General features: G+C 38.8%; 1 protein-coding gene across 14 annotated transcripts in view; it reads right to left on the bottom strand.

Moving 5' to 3' along the window:
• Positions 1 to 21,554, bottom strand: part of CHD9 (chromodomain helicase DNA binding protein 9) — a 226,035-nt gene that overhangs the window by 29,238 nt on the left and 175,243 nt on the right. For all 14 annotated transcript variants that reach the window (XM_045076062.1, XM_045076065.1, XM_045076061.1 and 11 more), the window contains 9 exons: positions 18,800 to 18,996; positions 18,024 to 18,223; positions 13,937 to 14,096; positions 13,408 to 13,497; positions 7,579 to 7,682; positions 6,966 to 7,083; positions 6,112 to 6,169; positions 3,002 to 3,044; positions 1,582 to 1,801 (listed from right to left, as the gene is read on the bottom strand). In XM_045076062.1, the coding sequence (XP_044931997.1) occupies positions 1,582 to 1,801; positions 3,002 to 3,044; positions 6,112 to 6,169; positions 6,966 to 7,083; positions 7,579 to 7,682; positions 13,408 to 13,497; positions 13,937 to 14,096; positions 18,024 to 18,223; positions 18,800 to 18,996 (1,190 nt within the window). The remainder of the gene's footprint in view (positions 1 to 1,581; positions 1,802 to 3,001; positions 3,045 to 6,111; positions 6,170 to 6,965; positions 7,084 to 7,578; positions 7,683 to 13,407; positions 13,498 to 13,936; positions 14,097 to 18,023; positions 18,224 to 18,799; positions 18,997 to 21,554) is intronic.

Genomic DNA, 21,554 nt, shown 5'->3' with positions numbered 1-21,554 from the left:
TAGGTATTGAGTCAAGAATACATAGGACATTATGGCCGAGGGAACAGTACTGTATAGAATTAGAAATGCATGGTGACGCTGAAACTGAAGAGACTCTTGAACCGAAGCTTAAAAACAAACTTCATACCTGTAGTAAATAAGGAACCTGGACTATCATGACAAAGCTAGATTTTAGGAAGATTAATCCAGAACCCACCAGACAAGGGAAAATGCATGTGGGAGGTTAAAGATGGCCATGAATTCCCTGCCACTCTTCCCACGCAATCTATTTCCCTCTCCCTTTAATCTTGGTTGGCCCTGTGTCTTTTTTTGACCCACAGAATGTGGCACAAGTAACACTTTGTAACCCTGAGGCTAGGCCTTAAGAAATCCCAGTGTTTTCTGCCTTTGCCACTGGGAATGCTCCCTTATTCAAACTCCCAGTGCCAACTGCCAGCCATGTGGGTGAGGCCACTTTCTCCGTCTGGCCCTCTCAGCACTCCCACCAACACCATGGGGAGCAGAAGAACCACCTGGTCAACCCACAGAATCGTGAGAAATAAAAAACTGATGTTTAAGTCACCATATTTTGGGGTGGCGGCTATTATGCAATTATAGATAACTGAAATAGTGTATTTGTTGAGGTGGTAGTATTTGAAGATGATTATGCCTAGGACATTTAAAAATCTTAAGTTTCAGACTAACTAAATTCTGGTTACAATGAATGTGTTGCAAATAATACAAAAGAAAAATGATGTATTTTCCAGAGAATATCCAAGGACCCAGGCTTAACACATGGAGGCCAGGTTATTACAGAACGTTGTAATTTTTTTCAACATTCTCTATCCTTTTTGAGAAGTTAAAGCTTTTGGGAGGAAGAAGTGTGCCTGTCTTCTTAACAAGTTCTCTTGCAAAAAGGTCTACATTTGTTCCCCTTTGATATCTGTAGTTCCAAGGCTTCAGCCTCTGTATAAAGCATAAATGGACTTGTCTTTCATACATTCTTCTATTTCATAAATGTCATAATGTAAAAATAAGATAGAATGAACTTTATTTCATGTAATTTAAATGTATGCTTTATTAATAATTTAATTCTTGAGTTTGCTTTGCAACTTCATTAAAAAAAAAAAAAGATTTTATTTATTTATTTATTTGACAGATACAGAGAGAGCACAAGTAGACAGAGTAGCAAGTAGAGGGAGAGGGAGAAGAGGGAGAAGCAGGCTTTCTGCAGAGCTGGGAGCCTGATGTGGGGCTTGATCCCAGGACCCTGAGATCATGACCTGAGCCGAAGGCAGCCGCTTAACTGACTGAGCCACCCAGGCGCCCTGCAACTTCATTTTTTTAATAAATCCCTGTTTGTAAGCATGACAAAATAATGACTGAATATGAATCATGGCCAGGAGCTATAAAATGCAATAATCTTTGACCATATTTGTTGTGCACATGTGTGTGCATGCATAGAACACTTCGCTTTGGCCAACTTCTCTCCCTATATGTGTTTTTCACAAAATGAGATAATCACACTCTAACAGCCTTCTGAATGAGTAACTATATTTATAAAATTATACTAATATTAAAAATTTAGTGCTATTGTCTTACCTCTGCTGTCTTTCTATCTTGGCTGCCATTTTAGGATTGAGAGTGGCTTCTTCGTAAAGAGGCTGCATTACACTGGCAGGCACTGAGAAAGTAGGCTGTATCTGCTGGATTTGTCTGTTTTTATTAGTACGCTGATATGCAGTGATGAGACGCCTCAAACGAGTAGTTAAAGCTGACTGAGTCGGCCAATAAATTTTATCACCTTCCATCAGCTGACCATCTATATTTAAAGAAACTCATGTCAGTAATAATTCAAAAAAACCCAGCTGAAAACCAAAAACAACCCCGCCCCCGAAGTCTAAATAGATACTGAAATGAAACTCATAAAAACAGCAAAATTCCCTTACTCAAAATCTTTTTCTTTCCACCTGAGTATGTCGGGAAAAACCCACACAAGCCAAACCTCTCATTATAAAAAAAGTTTTCTTTTAACTACAGCTCTAAAAACATTACAACAAACTTAAAGAACAGCTCAAAGTAAGTCAGAGGGCACTAAAGAACCATATAGTATCTACTGAACATCCCTTGCACAGGAAACACAACTCCTGCATTTCCAGGTCTAATACATTTTACTGGCTGGCAAATATTCAAATGCCTTACATTTAGACGAATTAAAAGTCAAATGAAATCCCTGAGAAGTTGAAAACTGTAAACTCTTAATTAAAGCCGCTTTCTATATTAAATTTATCTCCATTTATGTGAGAATCAAAACAATTTTAAAGGTCATTAGTGAGGAACATATATTATAAAAAATTCCCTATGACAATGCTATCAGTTTTAAGCTTTTATTCACCTAATAAAGTAGAGGATCTAGCTCTCTATTTCTAGGGTATAATCTTATAATTACATATACCATAATTAAGCGGTAATCATTCATGCTAAGCAAATACTACTCCTTCCTTCCTAGTCAAACTATGAAAGGATGAGGCCCTATTCCTCTTGGGTGTTAGCCGGGAGTGGGTGAGTGTACTCTGTTGACAGCCTGTTTCTAGCTTGATAATCAGAAGGAAGTAGAAGCAAGACCCTGTAAAGAAAGGCTGTGCAAAAGAGCGGTTTAAGAAAAGTTGGTTCCTAATATGGTTCCTAATATGGCACTAATAAGCTGTTGAATGGATTACTGAATCAACATGTTAATGATGAAATCTGATACATAAGTTTAATAATCACACCATAAAATCATCAAAGCTTTGATTCTGTAAAAGCTCAGTGAGTCATGGCATAAAGATCTGCAACTAAAAGTACTGCTAAATTCCCAGTCAACTAGTATGTCCCATAAAGATTACGATGGTCTTCAGTAAAAATTTCATACATCATAAAAATTTCTAAAACATCATAGAAGCGTAACAGTTTATTGATTTAATGGTATCCTGAGAATTCGAGTTTCCTTCCACTAAGTAAAAAAGAGAGAAATGCAATTTACCTCCATCTGCTATAACAAGATCTCCTGGTGAAGACACGTCATCCTTTTAAAAGAAAACAGAAATTTGTCATAGGGTGATTGGGTCACAATACATTAAAGAAGCAAAGGGAATCAAGCTTCTTAATAGTAACAGAAAACTTTTTGCAACAGAATTTTTAATGATGTATTTAGTAAAAAAAAAAAAAATTAATATATTGTTCTCAATCTCTACTCTTTTACACTTCTCTATTGCCTTGTACACTTCAGTCCACTTATTTTCCACTAAAATTTTCCCCTTCCATGATCATGCTTAGGCCAGGTGCTTTTCCTCCATCCTTCCTCTAATTGCAAATACACCCTAGGTTTTATTGATAACAGGTTTTTTTGTTTTTGTTTTTGTTCTATATACCAACTCTCATAGCTTATTCATTCTTATATTTGATTATCAGACAACCTGCAAATCTTTTCTCTTTCAGCCTTGAACAGTTTGTTTGTACTATACATCTTGTTTTTATCTGTCAAGAGAGCATCTCCAATCAGGTATTCCAACATTACTGTAAACACAGTCACTACTTGGAATAGTAGTTTTATTCCAATGACTACTATTTTCTGTCGTTTTAGAAAAGCCTGAAGTTAGAATTCTCATCATTCCTTTGTAAGTGGGTCTTTTTTTCTGGTTGCTTTTAACATCTGCTCTTTGTTTGGAATTCTGTAATTTCACCAGGATGTTTTTTGGAGTGGATTTAATTTTGTTAACCCTGTCAAGATTCACTTTATTTCTTGAATCTCAAGATTCGGGTCTTTAAGCCTGAAAACGTCTCAGCCGTTACCTCTCAGAGCAGGTCTTCTCCCTTAATCTCTCTGGTCGCTCCCTCTGGGCTACCTATTAGACATGTGCCAGGAATTATTATGCCATCCTCTTTGTCTCTAAAGAGTTTTTCATATTGATTTACTGCCTCCCATACCTTTTACTGGCTCTAAGAAAATGGATCGGGCTCTTTAAATATTTTTTGCCAGCCAGTATGATGTTAAGCTTTCTCAGTTGTAGCAGCCAGAGAGGCACGGCAGGAAGAAAAGGGTTTTACTTCTCTGGTTTGGGTGAACTCCTCCCTGGTTTAGCTCCCACAGCAGAGAAGCCTCCCCAGTGCCCACCTCTGCAGTTTCAGCAGCTTCTTTACATGCCTGCTGGCCAGCAGCTTTCCCTAGCAGCCTTGGCCTCAGTGGAGTTCCTTCCGTGAGACATTTCCCCAGGAAAAGCTCCCTTAGCAACCCTTGGAGGGTGGATTTCCAGCAAGTTGTGCCAGCAGGGCATCCCAGTAACTGTTCTGCCATCCAACGAGGTGTAGCCATGCCCTCTCAAAACCAAACCAAACCAAACCAAACCAAACCAAAACAGCATCTCAGCCCTGCCAGGGACAGGGCTCTTCCTTGGCTGCTCTGACAGCCCTAAGTGCAATGGCTAGTCCTCACTTCAGTCCCCCTACTAGAGTCAAAAATTCTTTACACTGAACTTTCCCTATTTAATGGACTAGGTGGTTTCTCTCTCCTAACTGGGCTAAACTGAGCCGTCATGCTACCTTATAGATCCTTTCCTCAAATCTGTTTTCTAAATCATTTCTTCTCTCAAGATCTGTGTCTAATCTGCTTCCCCAGCTCAATGTTTAACCTATTTGTTGAGTTTTAATTTTCAATGACTATATTTTCCATTTCTAACGTTACACAAAATCGTTTTTTCATATATCCCTCAACTTTTAAAGTCATATATCTTTCTTTCTTTTGTTCTTGTATCTTTAATGTCCTTAACCATTTAAAAATTTACTTATTTTCTACTTTAATAGCTCGCCATCAGAGGTTCTTAGAGGTCCAATCTTGTTTTTTGTTTGCTAACATTCACTCATGGTAGATTTTCCCCTCATATTTAAATTTTTGGATTTTGACCTCATTTCATGGATGGCTTTTACCTTTAGGACTCAAGTATGGTCTACGCTGATGCTGTTTCTTCCACAATTCTTTTTCTTTTTGTTTGTTTGTTTCTTTCTTTCTTTTTTTTTTAAGATTTTATTTATTTGTCAGAGAGAGAGAGAGCGCGAGCACAGGCAGACAAGAGTGGCAGCAGAGGCAGAGGGAGAAGCAGGCTCCCTGCCGAGCAAGGAGCCTGATGTGGGACTCGATCCCAGGACGCTGGGATCATGACCTGAGCCGAAGGCAGCTGCTTAACTAACTGAGCCACCCAGGCGTCCCTTCTTTTCGTTTCTACTAGATACCTCAGGGTTATTACTAGCCTGGGACCTTTTCTATAATTATATTTTTGGTTCGAGAGTTCCTGGTCCACGCAAATGATGTAAAAGAATCAAACTGTAAGCTCAAGAGAAAGCACGCCTATAGCTATGATATCTCAGAGGAAACAATTTTTTCCCTAGCTAGTGCAGATGAAGTTCCTTGCTGTTGCCCTAGGCTGTTTGTCAAAGAGTACCGCTCTCTGAGGGTTCTCACTGTACGCAGGATCTCCATCCTCATTGCCACACACTGGCCCGAGCCCTCTCTAGTGAAGCCCTTTGGCCACCAAGACCAGCACACCCTACCTGATAGCCACGGCACCGTCGAGCCCTTTCCTATGCCTTCGTATTATAGAATCCCTCATCCCTTTTCACATCCTTGCCCCACGCCACAGAGTATTTTCACCCAACTCTGCCTCTTCCTTTTGACATTCTATAAGCAGAACACTCAGAACTATGCTTTAGCAGCTCAGAATTTCTCTAGGCTCTACCCTCTCTTTTTAACCCTTTATGTAGGTCTAGTTTTCATCTGTTTCTGGGTACTTTCAGTGCCTACTTCTCCCTCGGCTTCCGGGTTCTGTCCCCGACACTGTGTACCGAGCTCCTAGTGGTGCAGCATGGGGGCAAGCTCCATTTCATCCACATGTCCACCTGGCCTCCCGTGTGTCTAGCAGGGAGATCAGGCATACTCTGAAGGACTGTTTGTGATGACCGTCAGCCTAAGTGGATCACTGATTTAGCTAACCTTCTGAAGGACAGAATTATGTATAAGGAAAAACATATGAAGGAAAAGCACACAAAAGAAACCATGGAATCACCAGAAATGAGGACTTTAAAGCTGGATCCAAAGCATACCTCTATATCATCTTTAAAGAGAGCTGGGGCAGGTTTGTATTCTGGATCTTCCACATCCCTGTAGAAATACCAACAGATGCTACGATTATTGTGCTGGACTTAAAATTTCTCCTGAAAGGACAAATGTGGAGTCTTGTTGGAAGGACTTTTTAGCATGTTTTCAGGCTGAAATTTTTCTTCGTTAACCTAAGGACCCCGAGTCACAGCATGAAGACGTTATATGGCAAGTCAGAAGAAACCTGCTTCTAACTGACTCTTACTACCAAGCTCGATTTTAAATGTGGTAATATTAACTTCAACCCAGTCCCCTCCTTTTCCCTTTTGGTGAGAAAACAAAGATAATAAAGACCTTATAACATTTACAATGAACAAACATCCCATTTCTCTTCATTTGTAATATTCTTTGTCTTCTTCCCTCTAATGCCCTTAGAACTTAATGGCTTTCATGGCCATGACTGTTAAGAATAGAAAAATGAAGGACTCACCACAAGGATGGGTATGAGGCAGGTGGAGTCTTTTTCTTGATCACACCATTGGATAAACACTAACTTATTAGAGTTTCATTAAGTCTTAGATTGTAAATTCCAATTCCCTTACTACTACTTTTTCTTTCTTTTTAGATTTTGTTTATTCACTTGACAGAGAAAGACATGGCGAGAGAGGGAACACAAGCAGGGGGAGTGGGAGAGGAAGAAGCAGGACCCCAGGATCATGACCTGAGCCGAAGGCTGACACCGAACGACTGAGCCACCCAGGTGCCCCACTACTACATTATTTAAAGATACATATAAGCAACAGAACATACTGCTGCTGACACAGATACATGGAGAAATCAAGTCCCCGAAGTCACATACCCATCCATATAATCATTTGCCCTCTGTTCCGCAGCGACTGCTTTCTCATCAGGTTTTCCCACTCTTTCCAAGAAGCATAATGCTGGGTCTGCTCGGATGGTGTTATATTTTTCATAACCTGGAGGGATCACCAATTATGAAAGTAAAAAGGATAAGGAAAAAGATAGTTGAATATAAGAATTACTCATATTTACAGTAGGTGATGCTCCTGGACAAAAGGGACCGTATATTAAAACAGTACAGGGTAAGGCAGGTTTTCTAGAAATTATCACCAAAATATTATGTGGTCTGGCATAGGTATATTTCAAAGTTTAGACTGAATTTATAGTTAAAATGAAAAAGAGGAAAACTGATCATACATAATACACTTACATAAGAACTCTTCCTGAGGGGAAGTTAGTGAGACTTCTGTCCAGGAGGGGCAGGTCATGTAGGCCACCCCCTTCTGTGAAAAAGTGTGGGGACTGACAGACAAAATTTGGTTGTTTGTGCTTTACATGGTATGTATAATAACATCAGTGCTACTGGAATGATGCTATATGTGGAAATCGTGAAACTGAGAGAATTACATTATACACAGAAGACAACTCTACCTACCTTCCTTCTCACTTACCATGTTTAAAGACTCCAATAAGAAGTGACTTATCAGCATCAAAATCCCACCATTCAGCAGGAACTTCTGAGTGGTCTGGTTCTGGGACCCAAACATCAATGTCACTTAAAAAAAAAAAAAATCACAATACATGGCACTATGAATTATTACAAACAAGTCAAAGAGGAGGCAAACTTTACCTAACCTGTAAAAAGCATTATGGCTTTTAAGAAAAAGACATTATGATTTTATTTCATTGATTTTTTTCCTTATTTTCCACAATTACCATCAGTTAAAATTACAAAGTTGTACAAGATCAACACAGTTACTAAAAAAATGAATTAATATCCTTAACCTCAACAAAAGACATTTTTCAACAGGTTTACTTTAACTCTTAAGGAATCACACTCTTTCCACTGATTTCCTTTATACATAAAAGAAGTATTTTATGGGAGAGTACAGTCTTTTTTTTTTTTTTTTTAATTTTTTATTTTTTATAAACATATATTTTTATCCCCAGGGGTACAGGTCTGTGAATCACCAGGTTTACACACTTCACAGCACTCACCAAATCACATACCCTCCCCAATGTCCATAATCCCACCCCCTTCTCCCAAACCCCCTCCCCCCGGCAACCCTCAGTTTGTTGTGAGATTAAGAGTCACTTATGGTTTGTCTCCCTCCCAGGGAGAGTACAGTCTTATGTCAGCAAACAGCTTGACAAAAATCAGCTGGTTCAAATATTTCATTTTGTATATGAGGAGACTGGGGCCCTAGATGGGCAAACTAATTGCTTTAGGCTGCAAAACAAGTCCTATGTTTTCTAGACTGCTACTAGTAAGAAAATTCCACTGACAAATTAAGCATTGCTTACAAGCGGAGGAAAATGGCAAGTTTTGGATTCATAATTTGACTAAAACACTCAAAGTGCTATTTTTATGCTGTATATAAATATCATGCCTAAAAATGACAATATGATAAAGCACTAGAATGAACTATAATAAATCCATAATACTTTGGTAATTTGGCTGTTTTCATGAGTATTAAACAACCACTAAAGTGCACTTACAATTCTGCAAACATAACTTCCTTTGCTTATCATTTGAAATTATTATTTTCCCAGGAAGCTTTTATAATAACACATACATCACCACTAAAAATGAAAATATGCCATGCAGAGGACTGAAATGTTTACTTTTGTACATAGTGATTCACGTTATTGTCTCCCTTAGCCTACCTAGTATATATAGCTAACATCTGACAATAATTAATTAGCAAATGGGTATCATTTTTACACACAAACACACACACACACACACCCCATTCTTATATTTTATTCAACAAAGAAGGCAGAGGGGTACCTAGGTGGGTCAGTCAGTTAAGCATCTGACTCTTGATTTTGGCTCTGGTTATGATCTCAGGGCTGTGGGATCAAGTCCCAAACGGGGCTCTGTGCTCAATGGGGAGTCTATTTTTTCTCCTTTTCCCTCTGCCCCTTGCCCCCTCAAATAAATAAATACATCTTCTTAAAAATTTTTTTATCTATTTGAGAGAGACAGAAAGAACAAGCAGGGGGAGGGGCAGAAGGAGAGAGATAAAGGAGGGGCTAGTTCCCAGGACCCTGAGATCATGACCCGAGCAGATGGCAGATGCTTAACTGATCCACCTAGTTGCTCCAGTAACTAAATCTTAAAAAAAAAAAAAAAAAGCCAGGTAGAGATTGGTTGGGATAAATTATCTTGGGAAATCAAATTTTCTTTTTTTTTTTGGGAAATCAAATTTTCTAGTTGGGAATTTAGCTATATGATATATGTGAATTATCAATTTTCAAAGAATGAAGATAGAACATAAAAAAATTAAGTAGAATTTCATCTCCTAGTCTTAGCACCAAAATTTCATGTTAATAAACAGGCCTATCGTTCTGAAAAAATGGGAAGTTTCCTACTTAAAATTAAGTTGTGTAGCAAAAATTCATTTGTAAGTTCACAAATTATATTTGGGAACTCAAAATAAATTTTCATGTAGAAATAAATTGATAAATGGTCAATATGTTCCTGAGCATGCCCACAAGAACCCGATATTTAGCTACTAATACAGCAGAAATAAAAGAGAGTGGCAATGAAAACAGAAGACTTACAAGTCCTGTAAGTAAATAAAACACGAAGTACAGATAGGAAATTACTTTTTGTTTTTCATAAGTGTTTACCAGCAGAAAAAAGTTTTTAGTCCAAGGAATACGGAGAAAAGGATGGAGACATTTTTCTAGGTTCTTAAAGAAAATCTCTGCACTTAAATGAACATCTACCTTTAATTTTTCTTAAAAAACAAAAGGGTTATCATTACAGTATTTTCTAGCTTACTGTAGGAAAATAGAGAAAGAGTGATTTTCCTGGGATACAACAAAAGCTTAAAAGGTGATAATGAAAAATACAGTTAAAGAAAGTATTTATTTTTGATTGATTCCCTGACCAGAACTAAAGAAAGCATAAAAACCCAAAGATGAAGGCAAGAGGAAACAAAATGGGTCACGTAGTTGCCCTCACCGACCATCAGGTGGCACTCTAAGCCCAACACACTGGAACGATCGTCAGCGGTGGAAAGATTTCCAGCTCATAAAGAACATATACCCACCCAGGGTTCCAGTGTAAGTGCCAAGTGCATGCAAGTGTTGGTTAACTGCTAGGGAAAGGAACACAAGGTGCATGTGCTCCTGTGGTTGATTTCTGTTTTTAAAGATTCAGTTCATGTTTTGTCTCTTGCAAAAAGCCGCCTTTAACTTCCCCAGACTAGATCATTGATGCAAAATATATTTGAACAGCACTCATTATGTGCCAATAATAGAAATAATTGGGCAGACACTCCCTGCTCCTGTGAAGAGGTACCCGCAATACTGCATGGTGAGTGCTGTGACAGTCGACCTTGGATATGTGCCTGACCCGGCCTTAAGAGGCCAGGAAAGGCTGAGCTGACGCCAGATAAGCATTGGCGGGGGGATGGGGGGGGGACTATGGAGGCAAGGGGGGAAAGAAAATATTCCAGCAAGGCTGCAAACGCCTGGGGTATAGTACAGAAATAAACTGACACCGCAGAAAAGACGACAGCATCCAAAAAAAGGAGGTGACAAGAAGAGGGCACCTATGAGAAGACATTTAAGAGACAGGTTGAAGAGGAACTGCAAAGCAGCAAGCAGAAAGCTAGAAAGAACCTCTCTCTACAGGTGAATGCTATTACAGAAGCATTTTTAAGAAGAGGGAAGTGGTCAAGAAGGGTAAAGTAGGACAGGGGCACCTGGGTGGCTCAGTAGGTTGTGCGTCTGACTGTTGGTTTCGGCTTGGGTTGTGGGATCGAGCCCCATGTCAGGCTCCATGCTCAGCGGGGAGTGTGCTTGAGTGTGCTCTCTGCCCTTCACCACCACTCTCAAATAAATAAATAAATCTTAAATAAAAAGAAAAGGGGGAGTAAGAAAAACACTATAATATATCCATGGGTTCAGCTGTAAGAATATTGGTGACTCAGACGTTAAGCCTCTGCCTTCGGTTCAGGTCATGGTCTCAGGGTCCTGGGATTGAGCCCCGCATCAGGCTCTCTGCTCAGCAGGGAGTCTGCATCCCCCTTCTCTTTGCCTACTTGTGATCTCCCTCTCTCTGTCAAATAAATAAATAAAATCTTAAAAAAAGAAAAAAGAATATTGGTGAGGAACTTCTTGGAGTAGGTGGTGAAGTGAGGGGCAGAGGCTAAAGTGTGGTGGGGAGCACGTCGTAAATGGGAGAGGAGAAAAAGCAGACACAGATACAGAAGTCTGGCTGTGAAATCAAGGAGAGTAATCGTGTGGCAGTGTGAGGAGATACTGGATCCAAAAGTGGGGTGTGTGTGTGTGTGTGTGTGTGTGTGTCTATGCTGAGGGAGATGTCAACATGTGAAAATCCAAACGAGAAGCCAGAGTGGGGGAGATTAACAAAAGGGGAAAATGTAGGGTTAATTCACAGAATGTAGTTTCTAGGAAATCACAAGTGGATAGGATCCCATCAGGCCAAGGGAAAAAAGGAGTCATTTAGTCAACAAATATTTACTGGGTGTTATACGTCCCAGATTCTAGGAGCTGTGAAAACAAAGATCAGTAAGATGAAAGATAGCGTATTTAACCTTCAAGAGGCTTCAACTATAATGGGAGGAGAAAAGACACACAAATAAATATAACTTTAATAGGCACCATGAATGAGATGAAATAAGGTCAAGCAGTAGTGAGTGACTAGGGGTGGAGGCCAGGGAGGGCCTCTGGGAGGGGGTAAAACGTGAACTGAGGCCTGACCAGAGACAGGTCTGTAGAAGACGAGTGTGAGAGCATACCAGGAGGCAGAGCCCAGAATGAGCCTGACACACCGGGGAGACAGAAACACCAGCGTGGCTGCAGCATCGTGGAAGAGGGACCGAATGAAGGAGGTGGTCACAGGTTATGTAGGGCCACAGGGAGCACCGATTTTATTCTAAGAGAAATGAGAAGAATCTGGAAGGAGAGGAGTGCCATGACCTGATTTTCGCTTCAGAAAGATCACTCTGGCTGCTGTGTGAAGGTCAGCCTGTAGAGAGGAGGCAGAGAGACCCAATTAGGAGGCTGCTGCAAAAGTCTAAACGGGGCATAGTGGTGGCTGGCACCAGAGGTTTAGCAGAGGATGTGGTGAAAAGTGCTCAGATTTGGGCGTACACTGTACTTTGCAGAGCTCACAAGTCCTCTTGGGGGATTTAAGGGGAGGGGAGGCATCAAGAATGGCATCCAAGCATCTGGGTGGTCCGTTGAGCAGGATGAAGAAGGCCTGTGTGTGGGAAGGTGGGAGGAAAAGGGCTGGGGGTGGATCTGGCGAGCCAGGGAAACTGGGATGGCAATCTGACCAGCAAGTGGGAATATCAGGAGGCAGCTCTCAGATTAGAGCGCTAGGATGAACACCTAAGTTTGAGAGTCGTCTGTTTCTTGACCAGATTTGGTCTGATGAGACTGCAGGAGTTTACTGAAGGAGAGTATAGCCGAGAAGGAGAGCTGAGGGCAGAGCTCCTGGACAATCCAATGTGAGAACCAGGAGAATGAAGAGGAAAGACCAGCGAAGAAAAAGGACACCTTGTGGGTAAAGCTGCATGGATGCCTACAGAAGACAGTGTTTCAAAAAAGAAAAAAAGTTAAAAAAAAAAAAAAAAGGACACAGCATTGCAAGAAGGGAGACATAGAGTAAGGAGCTTAGAGACCAGGGCGTCGGACAGATCGTATGTGGACATAAAAGTCAGTTGCCATAAAACCTCTTCCCACTGGATTAAGAAGGCAGAGAAAAAATGAGCACAGAAAGGTTAAGTTACAGATTTGGCGGCAGGAAGCTTACTCCTACTGCTGCTGCTGCTGTTTTTGTTGTTGTTGTTATTATTATTATTATTGTTATAGCTTTTAGTGACAGAGCCTAAGACTGAGACTAATGGAGGAAAGGCTGTAAATTGGCAAAGGTGAATTCTCTACATTTGGTGGAATTTTCTTCTTGGGAACTTCACTGAATAAAAAGCCACTTAATGGGGGCGCCTGGGTGGCTCAGTGGGTTAAGCCGCTGCTTTCGGCTCAGGTCATGATCTCAGAGTCCTGGGATCGAGTCCCGCATCGGGCTCTCTGCTCAGCGGAGAGCCTGCTTCCCTCTCTCTCTCTGCCTGCCTCTCCATCTACTTGTGATTTCTCTCTGTCAAATAAATAAATAAAATCTTTAAAAAAAAAAAAAAAAAAAAAAAAAAAAAAAAAAAGCCACTTAATGTACAATTTTCTGGTCCTATAATTTTTGCCTCATCATGTTACTGAAAATGCCAGCAGGTTATTTAATTTACCTTGCATCGACTCCATCAAATACTTTCTGACACTCGTTTCCAATGACTTCTTGCTTTAGATAATACAGCATTCTTACACGAAGCAAAACCCTAAAAGTGAGGGAAAAGAAATCAAAAGACACAAAGATATTAATCATTAAAGAAAATTCATCCATGAGGTTAAAATTGGAAAAGAATTTTTATACAGAATTTTTATAATTAAATAATAATTATTTCTGATTAAATAAATCTCATTACTACCATATATAGTAAAATAGGTTTCTCCAAAATCTTCACAATCATCATAATTTAATATCCAAGTAAGATATAATGAGATCATTTGGAGGCCAGTTTTATTTCTCTCTCTGTTGATGAAAACAGTGACACAAGAGGTACCATGATTTGCTGAAGGATACCCTGTAAGATTAAGATTAGGATTGGTCCTAGACCACACTGTCTCTGTACTCAAAATCAGCATGCTTTAAGATTTTTAATAAATTCAGAAATATAAACTTTTAATGAGTTGTGTTAAAAACACCCTACTACCTACTTATTACAGTGGTGTTTTATATGTTTTTTGTATCCTTCGTCTTGAAGTAGCTGCTCAGGATTGTATTTTCGAAGCCATTCTGCTTTCTGTATATCAAATGAGCTTGTCTGAGTCTTCACTTTCTTCCCTTTTCGACCCCTGGGTACAGGGGCTGACAGGCCTGTTAAAATGAGAAGACACATGAAATCAGGGATAACTTGTATAAAGGTTTGTAATTTGAAACACAAGAAATTTTTTTTCAACACAAGAAATTTCTGGAGACTTTCCAGAGGTCTGTGCAGGCTCTACAGAGATCTTAACATATTAAGTAACAATGCTGACCCAATCGCAAGGTTAAGTCAATGTGATAACAGTAGACACATATTAATAGTTTCCCCCTGCAAGAACCCAACAATTCTGTATCTGAAATTAATCATTCTAACTTACTTTTTGTTCCAAAACACATCATTTTTTTTCCAGATGTAAAAACCAAAAAGCTCAGCCTGTCCCTCTGCTTTACTTTTAGCTTCCCTAGTTATAAAATAGTAAGTTTTGGCCTCCTGATTTTCAAAACCGGATTAGGTTTAATCATTGTGGGTTCTTGTTTAAGAGAGCTAATTCATTTTATTTCTTTGAACCCTTTGTGAAATATTTCTTTGTGTGTATGTGTGTGTGTGTAAGATTTTAAGCAATCTCTATACCCAACGTGGGCTTGAACTTAGAACCCCAAGATCAAGAGTCACATGTTCGGGCGCCTGGGTGGCTCAGTGGGTTAAGCCACTGCCTTCGGCTCAGGTCATGATCTCAGGGTCCTGGGATCGAGTCCCGCATTGGGCTCTCTGCTCAGCAGGGAGCCTGCTTCCCTCTCTCTCTGCCTACTTGTGATCTCTGTCTGTCAAATAAATAAATAAAAATCTTAAAAAAAAAAAAAAAGAGTCACATGTTCTACTGACTGAGCCAGCTGGGGACCTGTAACATTCATTTTTTTGAAGATTTATTTATTTGAGAGAGAGAGAACAAACAGAAGTGGGAAGAATAAGCACAGGGAGCGAACCCTCAAGCAGACTTCCTGCTGAGCACGGACCCCCCACCCCCCGCAAGGTGGGTCATAAGATCATGACCTGAACCGACACCAAGAGTTGGACAGTTAACCGACTCAGTCACCTACGTGCCCCTGAAATAGTTCAGAAATACAAAGTATTCTTACTCTTAATCATAACGTATTCCATATCTGGTCCGTTTTTCATTAAAGGAAGTAAGTACACAGTGAAGCCCAACTCACTCTTTCCTTCCTAACTCACTATCCTGAGTTTGTCTAGTCATTCCATGTCCGTACGTGTGAGTTGGAGGAATATTTAAGTTTTCAGACATTATATAACACAAGCAATTCGGCAACTTGTTGATTATGTTGGTATCTTTTTGATATTTATACTTGCTGACTCATGAGGCTATAATTTATCTATTTTCCTGCCATGTAAAAATGTACCGCACGACTGTCACTGCATGTATACCACTGCTTACCTATGAATCTTCAACGACACTAGAGCTATTTCACTTATAATTTTTAACAATTACTAAAAAATACACTTTTGATTCCTTTCAGTTCGTATCTCCTATATCTTTTCCTTGCTATACTCCACCAGCTAGGAGTTTCACAACGGTAAATAGAAGCTTGATGTGGACTTGTCCATTTCTTCCTAAAATTTTGGCAATTTTGTATTTATATTTTGAGACTATTTTCTTTAGTGTATGAAGTTTGTACTTGTTATTTCTTCTTCTTTTTTAGGGGGGAGGGACAGCCAGGCACCCCCTGTTATATGTTCTTTTATGGATCTCTTTTTTAACCTAATCAATGCCTTTCACCTTAAATTGTACTTTATACTCTGTTACTACAAATACTGTTCTATAGTCCAGTCCTCTTCTGCTGACGTGAGATTTAGTTCTCTCTGGTTGCCTGAGTTAGTAGCCACTCATCTATTTTCTTCCAAAATTGTGTTGCTATTTCCTCTCCCCCTCTCGCTCTTCTTTTGAGGGTTTATGCCTATTTATTTTTTAATCATGGAATTAAGCATATTCAAATACAGACAGAATAATATGACAGATCACTATGTCCCATCATCCAACTTTAATAATTACCAGCTGATGGCAAGTTTGTTTCATCCATACCCTGTTCACTCCCCAACCTTCCACATTATTTTGAAGTAAATCTAAGACATCACTCATTTTGATAATAAACATCTGAGTATCTCTTAGTGATAGTACATGGCCTCCTTTTAAAAAAACACCATGACTGGCCCTAAGAAATGCAATAATACTTCCCTAATACTTGATATTCACATTTACTATTATCTAATAAATAATAACAATAATTTAAAAACAACTCTGGGTTGTTGGTCTTAGTCAGGATCCAGATCAGGCCCCCACACTGCAACTGGCTAAGGACTCGCAAATATTTTAGGTGATAGCAGGGTTGTCAGTCTCAGTACTATTGGTATTTTGAGCTGCATCATTCTTCATCATAGGAGGGTCTTTGCCCTCTTGGCCTCTACCTACTAGATGCTAGTAACATGCTCAAAGCAGTGACAATGCTGAATGGTGGCAGGACTGGGTGCAAAATCATGTCTGGTTGAGAACCACTGGTTTATAGATAGCCTCTCTATCCAACCCTTTTGTCTGTTGAGGAAACTAGGACTTTTGCCTGTAGAATAGATCAAGCGTAATGCCTTAATTTTTTTCTCATTATTGACATGTAAGTGGAGTTTCAAGAAAGAGTGATATACTTGTGTCAATCTTCCGTCTTTATCAGAAGTCCACTCTTCACATTACTAATTTCACTGCCCCCTATTAAGAAAGCCTCCAGGGACCACCCTAATTCAAAACAGGCGCTTTCAGTTCTTCTCCATCTCAGCACTTACTTATTTCACAATGCTTAGTGCATTCTGAAATTATTTATCTACTTTCTTATTATGTCTGTCTACCTGGCTGGAATGGAAAGTTCCTGAGCTCAGGGGTCTTGCTTCTTCTTCTCTTCTCAATACCTTGCACAAGAAGCATATAGGAGGCACTGTAGCAGGTATGTATTGATTAAATAGAACAAAACTGTAACACAAATTTCAGGGCGTAGTAATCTTTTTTTATCTTTACAGAAAATTCAATTACTTTATGCTCTGAAAGAATTACTTCAAGCAGAAAAGAACATTCTATTAGAAACGATGTAGAGAAAAAATGCTTATATATGTATCTCTGACACAACTGTAAATTGGTACAGCCATATCTGGTGGTAAATTAAAGTACTGATGAAAACTTAAAATGTATATCAATGTTTCCCAAATTTAATATACATACTAATTGCGAAGAAACTTGTTAAAATGTAAGTTTTTTTTTTTTTTTTTTGAAGATTTTATTTATTTGACAGAGAGTAGACGGAGAGGCAGGCAGAGAGAGGGAGAGAGAGGGAAGCAAGCTCCCCGCTGAGCAGAGAGCCTGATGCAGGACTCCATCCCAGGACCCTGAGATTATGACCTGAGCCGAAGGCAGCGGCTTAACCCACTGAGCCACCCAGGCGCCCTAAAATGTAAGTTCTGATTCAATAAGTGTGCTGCCTAAGATTCTGTATTTTGAAGAAGCTCCCAGGAAATGCTGATACTATCAATCCCCAGACTACATTTTCGGTGTTAGGGATGTATAAATGCTGTACCTCAACAATTCCATTTCTTGGTAGGTATCTCAGTGGAAAATTTGTTCGCCATGCAGAAGGAAAACTGTCCAACAACTGGGGATGTCCTAAGTGCCCGTCATTAAAGCAGATGCTAAATAATTAGCTACAGGATGTCGGCACTACGAACTACTAAAAAGGAGTTTTAAAAATGAGATGGATCTACATGATGACAGATGGGAAGACCGTGTGATGAAGAGCTGCAGGTAAAGCTGCGTGGAAAACCCAACCAAACTGAGAAGTTGGCATTTTCTAAGTTGGAACTTGCATGGAGAGGGAAGTGTAAGGGTTCTGTAATGTTATCTATAGTGTTTCCATATTTTACAGGGTACTCTGGTAAGTGCTACCTACATAACCAAAAGTAAATTTGCAAAGAAGCAAGAATCTTCTTACCTAGGTGATTCTGTAGCTCTCGTGTCTGCCCATCTTCCGTTGGAGTAATGAGATCCCATATGAAGCCTTTAATTTTCTCATCTCCTCGGTAGTGAACAAGGCAATATGCTAAAAGGGCTCGGCAAATTATTTCTACATCGTGCTCGTTCAGCTGTCTTTTAAAACGGCCGTGAGACAGAATCTCTCTCCATCGGCCCCATCTGGTTAAAAAAGTATATTTACATTAATATTGAGTCAAGTTCTACAGAAAATTGCCCACATGTTGGCATGAAAACCCCACATATTATCATTAATAGGATTTATCTAATAAAGCCTTCCTCCCACCTCTGTGAGTAAAATGCAGAGTCATGGGAGAGTGATTTCAAGTGTATCTTATTCAGTAATGGATAACAAGATTATCCATTTAATATTACTAAATATGCAAGTCTCAGAAGAAGGAATTTGACTTCAGTGATACATTTATAATTTACAACTTAAGGATATTCCATCATTCTGCTAATAAATATATGTTAAACATAACAAATTTAGGGTACTTTAAACAGATTTTATTGATTCTAACAAGATAAAAAATACAGTAGAATATATTATATGTTTTCTGTAACTTCATATAGCATACTACTAACAAGAAACATTAAAAATAGTATTTTAATTGGGGAGGGTATGTGCTTTGGTGAGTGCTGTGAAGTGTGTAAACCTGGTGATTCACAGACCTGTACCCCTGGGGATAAAAATATATGTTTATAAAAAATAAAAAATTTTAAAAAATAGTATTTTACCCATAAACTAGAAGATTTTTCTCTACTCTAAAGCATTCAGTTCTTCCATAGCCATTGGAACGGTCACAGGGTCTCCGGAGTTTGGGCTTTTCATCTCCTTCACTTTCGGCTTCAGATAATTCAGCCAATTCATCTTTTGTGGCACTAAAGGGTCTTGTTTGCTTCCTAATTCTTGGAGTGTCAATAACCAAGCTGTTCTGTAAAATTTAATAGGTATTACTTGATGGTCATTTTACTATTTTGCTTACAATGGTGTTTTTACAGTTTCACCTTTCAAATGGTACAGAGAATAATTATAAAAAGCCAGAAAACAGAAATTACTAACAATTTCATCAAGCTACCAAATCAACTTAAAAATTTTTATATTCCTTTATAATCCTTATTATCATATGCATAAAATATTGTGACTTTACAGTCACAGGATGAAAAGAATTTGGTATCTGGCTTTATTATTAAAATGAGTTATTGGGTTATGCTTCTATAATAACTATAAAATATATTATTAAACTACATTTATGCATCTTAATTTTCCTTATTTAATTTGTGGTTTAGATTGTTTTCAATTTTTTAAAAATAAATAATGCTCAAATAAATCTTTGTTAACCTTACTTTATCCCAGAGATAAATCCCAGAAAGGGGAAATATCCAGGACTGAAATATTGGTCAAAGGGTATAAATATTTTATAGATCCAGAAACATGTTTTAGTCATTTCCAAAAGTTAAATTAATATACAAAAAGCAAGGTAATAAGTATATAAACCTCATCATGTTCATTCCATTTAATTCATTCAAAACAACTTTTAAGGTGATATGCTTTTTACCTTTAATGAAAAGTTTCTAAGTTAGAAAGATATACTTTGAGAATATATAAAAGGTCTGTTTCTCCCTCAGTCTCATCCATTAATTTTAGAATTCATCAATGGCCCGTCCGCTGCCGTTATGGCTGTGGTAGGCCAATGGTAGGATTGTTTTCTTATTCCTTCTGTATCTTATTCTGTTAACTGACCTTCTTCAGTAAGAAAGAGTTGTCCCTTTGCCCTGCCCCAGCTTCTTTAAAAATTAAAATAAAAGACCAAACAAAACAAAACCCTAACTGTATTTTTTGAGTAAAATTTCAAACATCTTTTGCCCACAATCATTTGAGATTTTTTTGGTATGTTTCCTTTTTAAAGATTTATTTATTTGAGAGAAAGTGGGCAAACGTGAAGAGGGACAGAGCGGGAGAGAGAATCTCAAGCAGACTCCCTGCTGAGTGCAGAGCCCAATGCTGGACTTGATCCCAGGGCCCTGAGATCATGACTTGAGCTGAAATCAAGAGCTAGACGCTCAACCGACTGAGCCATCCAGGTTCCCTTGATTTTGCTATGATTCTGATCACCTTATACTGGCTTTCATATAATAAAGATATTAACTTTCATGTACACTTCTGCTATAAGTAAGTCTCACTAGTCTGACTGCCTTTCTGTTGTCCATTTTATACTTCTTAGTCTTATATATGAATATGCCAATCATTTCCTTTGTGGTTTTTTTTTTTATAGATTTATTTATTTGATGGAGAGAGACACAGCAAGAGAGGGAACACAAGCAAGGAGAGTGGGAGAGGGAGAAGTAGACTTCCCGCCGAGCAGGGAGCCCAATGCAGGGCTCGATCCCAGGACCCCGGGACCTCAGCTTAACAACTGAACCACCCAGGTGCCCCATGATATTTTTTTAATTTAGAATGTTTTCTCACCAAGTATTTGATAAAACAGAAATCTAGTTTTTCTATTCAAAAATTTTTATTTTATTTGTTGTTGTTAAGATTTTATTTATTTAAGAGAGAAAAACAGAGACAGAGAGCAAGCCAGCACACAAGCAGGGGGAGCAACAGAGGGAGAAAGAGGAAGCAGGCTCTCTGCTGAGCAGGAAGCCTGATGTGGGGCTTGATCCCAAGACTCTGGGATCACGATTTGAACCGAAGGCAGATGCTTCACTGACTGAGCCACCCAGGTGCCCTACTTTCAAAAAAATTTTTAAAAAATTCATCACAAACTGGAGTTTACTTGGCACAGAGTACATCACTATAATGTCCCCCCAGTGTTAAGTCAAAGTCCTAATCATGATTATTAAATAATTCCTTTTTCTCTAATACCATTTCTTTACTAAAACATATAATTTGATCTTTTTTCTGTTCTTTGTACTTTTTCTCAATATCATGTTGTTTTAATTATGTTTCCCTTACAATATTTTAATAATGGCTTAACATGTAATAAACAACACTAGTCTGTCTTCTCTGTACTTAATTTTCAGAAAAACTTTAAATTTTTTGGTGAAATATAAATAAGAAAATGTAATTATACAAGTATTAAGTAAATACATGCATACATAAGTTTAGTTATAAAGTGCTTAAATCTTCAGAGTAATCTTCAAGGCCCTATGCTATGACCCATACCTATGGTCTCTGACCTTGCCTATCACCTCCTCACTAACTGCCTACATTCCGCCACAATGTCACTTCTATTTCTGGAATACAACGGAGCTTATTTCCACCAGCAGCTCAATGCCATCCCCTGCACCTTGAAAGATTTTCCTCGAGTCTTTACATTGTTGGCTCTTTCTGGTCATTCAATCTTAGCACAACTGTCCCCTCAGTGACCTCCCCTGACCACCTGATTTCATGCTGTCACACCTCCCAGCATTCCCAACCATCTGACTATTCTATTCTCTTCCCTCTCTGATATCATCTTATGTATGTGTCTATTTCTGTCTCACCCAC

The sequence above is a fragment of the Mustela putorius genome, unplaced genomic scaffold, assembly GCF_011764305.1.
Source record: "Mustela putorius furo isolate JIRA1106 unplaced genomic scaffold, ASM1176430v1.1 tig00000174_pilon_pilon_pilon, whole genome shotgun sequence".
Taxonomy (NCBI): Eukaryota; Metazoa; Chordata; class Mammalia; order Carnivora; family Mustelidae; genus Mustela; species Mustela putorius.
The sequence above is the reverse complement of the archived record's forward strand: the minus strand, read 5'-3'. Positions and strand labels throughout refer to the sequence as shown.